This window comes from Myxocyprinus asiaticus, chromosome 33 (genome assembly GCF_019703515.2).
Source record: "Myxocyprinus asiaticus isolate MX2 ecotype Aquarium Trade chromosome 33, UBuf_Myxa_2, whole genome shotgun sequence".
In the NCBI taxonomy this organism is placed as follows: Eukaryota; Metazoa; Chordata; class Actinopteri; order Cypriniformes; family Catostomidae; genus Myxocyprinus; species Myxocyprinus asiaticus.
In genome coordinates this window covers 11,700,760-11,708,087 of record NC_059376.1, presented here as the reverse complement: position 1 = coordinate 11,708,087, position 7,328 = coordinate 11,700,760, and the positions used below count along the sequence as shown (strand labels likewise).

At 38.0% G+C, this 7,328-nt stretch overlaps 1 protein-coding gene across 6 annotated transcripts in view; it reads left to right on the top strand.

Moving 5' to 3' along the window:
* Positions 1-330: 330 nt before the first annotated feature.
* Positions 331-7,328, top strand: part of LOC127423968 (drebrin-like protein B) — a 35,641-nt gene continuing 28,643 nt past the window's right edge. For 3 of the 6 annotated variants that reach the window (XM_051668700.1, XM_051668699.1, XM_051668698.1), the window contains exon 1: positions 331-571. In XM_051668700.1, the coding sequence (XP_051524660.1) occupies positions 489-571 (83 nt within the window). In that variant the 5' untranslated portion in view covers positions 331-488. The remainder of the gene's footprint in view (positions 572-7,328) is intronic. The other 3 variants (XM_051668704.1, XM_051668703.1, XM_051668701.1) reach the window with 2 other exon arrangements.

The window sequence follows — 7,328 nt, the reverse complement described above, 5'->3', positions numbered from 1 at the left end:
TAAATCAGGTAACCATGTGCGCCCGTCAACAGTTCTGTGTCAGGCCAGCAGATGTCGTTTTTGTCACGCTCTGTGTTTGCTAGTCTTTTTTATTTACGAATCCTAATACAAAGAGACTTTAGCGCATGAATATTAATTCAGTTGTGCTGACTTTGCTCGGCAACCCTCCAAAGCGTCTCTGGCACAACCTAATTCATTTTCATAAGTCAAGCCTTCATTCGCATGGTGGGATCCGCCCACACACCAACCTATGCCTTTTAGCAAATCAGAAGGCCGAACCACACATTGCGTAATTAATATTCATGAGCTCGTCGTCCTTTCCCATATTAGGGTTAGTAATGTTGCTCCCCGAAGCGGAGAGAGCTACGTGCTGTGGCGCTGTGCGCTTCCTGTCTGCGTAGAGCCGAGAGATTCTCATCTCTCCCCGGAGTTCACTGCAGCGTCTGTCCCCGGAGTCGGACGGTCAAAAACACACCGGTTTCCCCGTTATGGCTGTGAATCTGAGCAAAAACGGCCCAGCCCTCACCGCGGCCTATAACGAGGTGGTGGATGAGAAATCAGAGACTAACTGGTGAGTGTCTGTTACAGTCATTGACATCTCATGTTTAGCATGTTAGCTGCTGTTTTGGCTTCTCAAGCACACTACATGTGCTGATCATCACTGCAATAGTCATTACTGTTTATCTTAATCAATGCAATGTCCATGTATCATGTAAATGAGATCCCTGCACATCTTCCGTGTTCATCTTCCATTCACAGCTAATGGCATGCCCAAAACCACTGAACTGGATCAGTAGACAGAAGATCCTCCCAGCAATGCACTGTTGTTCCCAGCCAAATTGAAAGTTAAAATTAAATAATGAATATTATTTGGTCCCAATGCATTGCAAGTGTTTATCCTTTCACCTATCAGATCTGATAATTCGGTTAACTCACAAGCATCCAAACTTGATTTTCAACTTTTGAGAAGTGTAGTTACAGTTGAAGTCAGAAGTTTACATACACTTGGGTTGAAGTCATTAAAACTCATTTTTTAACCAATCCACTGATTTAATGTTAGAAAACTATAGTTTTGGCAAGTCTTTTTGGATATCTACTTTGTGCATGACATGAGTAATTTTTCCAACAATTGTTTACAGACAATCGTTTCACTTTTAATTGACTATATCACAATTCCAGTGGGTCAGAAGTTTACATACACTAAGTTAATCGTGCCTTTAAGCAGCTTGGAAAATTCCAGAAAATTATGTCAAGCCTTTAGGCAATTAGCCAATTAGCTTCTGATAGGCTAATTGGAGTCAATTGGAGGTGTACCTGTGGATGTATTTTAAGGCCTACATTCAAACTCAGTGCCTCTTTGCTTGACATAATGGGAAAATCAAAAGAAATCAGCCAAGATCTCAGAAAAAAAAAAAAATGTGGACCTCTACAAATCTGGTTCATCCATGGGAGCAGTTTACAAACACCTGAAGGTACCACATTCATCTATAGAAACAATAGTATGCAAGTATAAACACCACGGGACCACGCACCCATCACACCGCTCAGGAAGGAGACTCATTCTGTCTCCTAGAGATGAATGCAGTTTGGTGCGAAAAGTGCAAATCAATCCCAGAACATCAGCAAAGGACCTTGTGAAGATGCTGGAGGAAACAGGTAGACAAGTATCTATATCCACAGTAAAACGAGTCATATATTGACATAACCTGAAAGACTGCTCAGCAAGGAAGAAGCCAATGCTCCAAAACCGCCATACTACAGTTTGCAAGTGCACATGGGGACAAAGATTATACTTCTTGGAGAAATGTCCTCTGGTCTGATGAAACAAATATTGAACTGTTTGGCCATAATGACCATTGTTATGTTTGGAGGAGAAAGGGTGAGGTTTGCGAGCCAAAGAACACCATCCCAACCGTGAAGCATGGGGGTGGCAACCTCATGTTGTGGGGGTGCTTTGCTGCAGGAGGGACTGGTGCACTTCACAAAATAGATGGCATCATGAGGAAGGAAAATTCTGTGGATATATTGAAGCAACATCTCAAGACATCAGCCAGGAAGTTAAAGCTCGGTCGCAAATGGGTCTTCCAAATGGACAATGACCCCAAGCATACCTCTAAAGTTGTGCCAGAATGGCTTAAGGACAATAAAGTCAAGGTATTGGAGTGGACATCACAAAGCCCTGATCTCAATCTGATAGAAAATTGGTGGGCAGAACTGAAAAAGCGTGAGCGAGCAAGGAGGTCTACAAACCTGACTCAGTTACATCAGTTCTGTCTGGAGAAATGGGCCAAAATTCCAGCAACTTATTGTGAGAAGCTTGTGGAAGGCTACCCGAAAGTTTGACCCAAGTTAAACAATTTAAAGGCAATGCTACCAAATACTAACAAAGTGCATGTAAACTTCTGACCCACTGGGAATGTGATGAAAGAAATAAAAGCTGAAATAAATCATTCTCTCTACTATTATTCTGACATTTCACATTCTTAAAATAAAGTAGTGATCCTAACTGACCTAAGACAGGGAATGTTTTCTATGATTAAATGTCAGGAATTGTGAACAACTGAATTTAAATGTATTTGGCTAAGGTGTATGTAAACTTCTGACTTCAACTGTATCCTGAAAACTACTGTTCCCTTAATCTGGGTCTCTTGTAGTCTATTGTATTTGTGCCCGCAGGCAAGTTTTCATAATAATAATAAATAATAAAACAGCATTGCTGTTTGGAGAATACTCGCTGCCAAGTCTAATAACTCACAATAGGTGTATCAGTATGTTGATCAACCAAACACTTCCTGTAGAATAACGGTCTTCCTCATACAGGAACAATATTAATGTTTGACACGTTCACACCAGAGCAAAGTCCTGTAGCCTTGTTTGTGCTTTGAAAGAGCACCTTATTGTGTTTTTCCATGACAGAGAATATGTGAAAATGAGGATGAAATGAGGCGGATGTGTGAATCTCACAAAACCTGTCAAAAAATATGTCTGGGTCATATTTCACCCCAAAATCAAAAGTAAATATATGAAAACAAATTTTGAAAATGAAGCCTATTTTTAGGACCATGAAGATTTTTTACTGTAATATGGAAAAATAATGCTGCAGTATTTAATGTTTTGTGTTGAAATAATGTCCTTTATGCTAATTTATATTTAAAAAAATCACTGCAGTATTTTTTTTTTATGTATTTTTTTTTTTAATGCTTAATTTTTAAATGCCTAATTGTCGTGAAAATGTCACAATAGCAAAGAAAAAATAATGGTCTTAAAAATTATATATTTAATGCAAAATATAATTATATCATTTTGGGGATTTTTGCATTGCAACATTATCCCCAGTTATCATTTCTATAATATTAAACATTCTCACGTTCTGTGCTGTAATATGAAATAATAATATTGTGAAGTATTTTTACATCATGGAAGTACAATTCGAAGTGCCCTTAATTTATGCTGATTAAAAAAAAATGGATTGCAGTATTTTTATTTTTTTTTACAATTATTTTAATGCATAAATGTCCTGAAAATAAGGTCACAATGCAAAAAAGAAAAAAAGCTTAAAGGGGTCATGACATGCCTTTTTTATTATTTTAATGTTATTTGTCGTTCACTTATAATTAGGGATGTGCACGAGTAGTCGAATACTCGAGTATTCGTTCTGCAATAATTATTCGAATAGTAAAAATACTATTCGAATTTCACAAAGTTGTGCTTTGCTGGCCATATACAGGTGCATCTCAATAAATTAGAATGTCGTGGAAAAGTTCATTTATTTCAGTAATTCAACTCAAATTGTGAAACTCGTGTATTAAATAAATTCAATGCACACAGACTGAAGTAGTTTAAGTCTTTGGTTCTTTTAATTGTGATGATTTTGGCTCACATTTAACAAAAACCCACCAATTCACTATCTCAACAAATTAGAATATGGTGACATGCCAATCAGCTAATCAACTCAAAACACCTGCAAAGGTTTCCTGAGCCTTCAAAATGGTCTCTCAGTTTGGTTCGCTAGGCTACACAATCATGGGAAGACTGCTGATCTGACAGTTGTCCAGAAGACAATCATTGACACCCTTCACAAGGAGGGTAAGCCACAAACATTCATTGCCAAAGAAGCTGGCTGTTCACAGAGTGCTGTATCCAAGCATGTTAACAGAAGGTTGAGTGGAAGGAAAAAGTGTGGAAGAAAAAGATGCACAACCAACCGAGAGAACCGCAGCCTTATGAGGATTGTCAAGCAAAATCGATTCAAGAATTTGGGTGAACTTCACAAGGAATGGACTGAGGCTGGGGTCAAGGCATCAAGAGCCAGCACACACAGACATGTCAAGGAATTTGGCTACAGTTGTCATATTCCTCTTGTTAAGCCACTCCTGAACCACAGACAACATCAGAGGCATCTTACCTGGGCTAAGGAGAAGAAGAACTGGACTGTTGCCCAGTGGTCCAAAGTCCTCTTTTCAGATGAGAGCAAGTTTTGTATTTCATTTGGAAACAAAGGTCCTAGAGTCTGGAGGAAGGGTGGAGAAGCTCATAGCCCAAGTTGCTTGAAGTCCAGTGTCAAGTTTCCACAGTCTGTGATGATTTGGGGTGCAATGTCATCTGCTGGTGTTGGTCCATTGTGTTTTTTGAAAACCAAAGTCACTGCACCCGTTTACCAAGAAATTTTGGAGCACTTCATGCTTCCTTCTGCTGACCAGCTTTTTAAAGATGCTGATTTCATTTTCCAGCAGGATTTGGCACCTGCCCACACTGCCAAAAGCACCAAAAGTTGGTTAAATGACCATGGTGTTGGTGTGCTTGACTGGCCAGCAAACTCACCAGACCTGAACCCCATAGAGAATCTATGGGGTATTGTCAAGAGGAAAATGAGAAACAAAAGAGACCAAAAAAGGCAGATGAGCTGAAGGCCACTGTCAAAGAAACCTGGGCTTCCATACCACCTCAGCAGTGCCACAAACTGATCACCTCCATGCCACGCCGAATTGAGGCAGTAATTAAAGCAAAAGGAGCCCCTACCAAGTATTGAGTACATATACAGTAAATGAACATACTTTCCAGAAGGCCAACAATTCACTAAAAATGTTTTTTTTATTGGTCTTATGATGTATTCTAATTTTTTGAGATAGTGAATTGGTGGGTTTTTGTTAAATGTGAGCCAAAATCATCACAGTTAAAAGAACCAAAGACTTAAACTACTTCAGTCTGTGTACATTGAATTTATTTAATACACGAGTTTCACAATTTGAGCTGAATTACTGAAATAAATGAACTTTTCCACGACATTCTAATTTATTGAGATGCACCTGTATACGGTGAGATGCATGTTAAATCCTGAACACACAAACTAAAACTGGCAGTTATAACAGAATGCACTGGGTGGCGCTGTTGAGCGTGGACACAAGTGTGTATAAATGAGTATGGTTTACTGAGCATGTGGATATGCTTGTTTTTCTCCACAAAAACATGATACAATATAAACATAACTATTATATGTCGAGTGTTTATATTCGTCCTGTACGTTAACTGCGTCAGTCTACTTTATTAGTGGTTTTTTTTTAATTCACTTTGCGTGAGCTTAAATGCTTTCATTCTATACTTTTTTTTTTTTTTTTTTTTTTTTGTGAAAACTAAAAAGGACATAATATAAGCTTGTTTTGGATATTAGAAGCTTGTTTGTTTTTTAATGGTGATGCAACCTTTATGACTAAAAATATAATTTTACAACGACTCTCTCATTAATTACCTTCATTTAAATAACAGAATATTCAAATATTCGCTTTTTATGAGCTTAAATATTCGAATATCAAATTATTGATGAATGCCCATCCCTATTATAATATTAGTATACGTTTTTTTATTTATTTATTTTTTACACAAAAAACAGTCATATAATTGTAAAACATGATAATTTTCCACCCTCATTCTGACCCTCTGTCAGAAACGCTCGGTTTTGGTGCTGCTTCTCCTTTAAGATCTGACAGTAAACGCCCACTGTTCTGATTGGCTCTCTGCTCTTGACTGACCTGCTCTCTCCTTTCCATCTCACTGCTCACCGCTGCTGGGTGGGGCTACAGAAGTGATAAGGTAAAGTAGGCCTTGATGTGTTGTCGTGGAGGCAGTCAGATGCAAATGTCTTCCACAGTGTGACATCACAATGTGGAGGAAGTAGAGAACGAGTCGTTTTGGCAGCTTGGTTTCAACAAATTCTCTTTTTGCAGTGATAAGGAAGTTTTGAGTTCTGAAACTTACAGTATGTTTTCATAGTACAATGAACTCTTATATGTCAAAAGGTGAAGGAAAATTTGATTCCTCATAGGGCTGCCCCTGAGCAAAGATTTTTCTAGTCGACTAGTAGGCGTTAATTTAAGCCATTAGTCGACTAGTTGTTGCACGTTTATGATATTAATTTAATTACTTAAATATATATATGTTGGGGGGCATCAGAAAATGGTTTGAGTTCCAGGGCTGAGAAAGAATGTTATAAGTAACATTGCTAACACTGTTCTACATTACAGAGAAATACTAAACTGTAATAATGAGCCTTTAAAATATACATTTTACAAGCGTACGCATGAAGCGAGCCGCAGCGATATTGGCAAAAGCGGTAATGATTCTGAATGTGTCTGAAAAACCAGCAAGGAGACTGTCTGAACATTTTGATAATTTATAGAGAGAAATGCACATTTGGGTTGTGCCGACAGACGATGATCTCGGGGATCGACGATGGTCAGAGTGATCGCCAATAGCTGATGCCTTTGAAGATGCCAAGACGATATTTGGCTCGTTTTCCCATTAATGTATTAAATAATTATTATCATTATTATTATTAGGCTGTTATTATTATCAAATTAATATTACAAATAATTTGCCCGTAGACACACAGACACGCGCTTGAAGAAACACATTTTATTATATTATTAAGAACAGATGACAGAAAAACCATCTATGCACATGTATGACACTGCAGTCTCATGGAACACGTGCACGTAAGAGGTTCTCATTCTTTGTTTCTGTCTTCTGAATTTTTTATTTTTTTGCAAGAACAGTATCATCTATGAGTGCTGTAGTGTTGAGTGTTCATCGGTTTCCTGTGGAGTTTTTTTTTTTTTTTTTTTTTTTTTGCGACCAACCGACCAATCAAAACTTGGTCGACCAAGACTCTTCTCATCGACTAACATGTGGTCGACTATTAGGGGGCAGCCCTAATTCCTCATGTCATGACCCCTTTAAATAGCCCTAAAAACAGGCTTCATTTTCTTAGGCAAAATAACATTTCTTTATTATTTACTTTCATGGTGAAATCTGATTTCGATTTTATTTGTGTA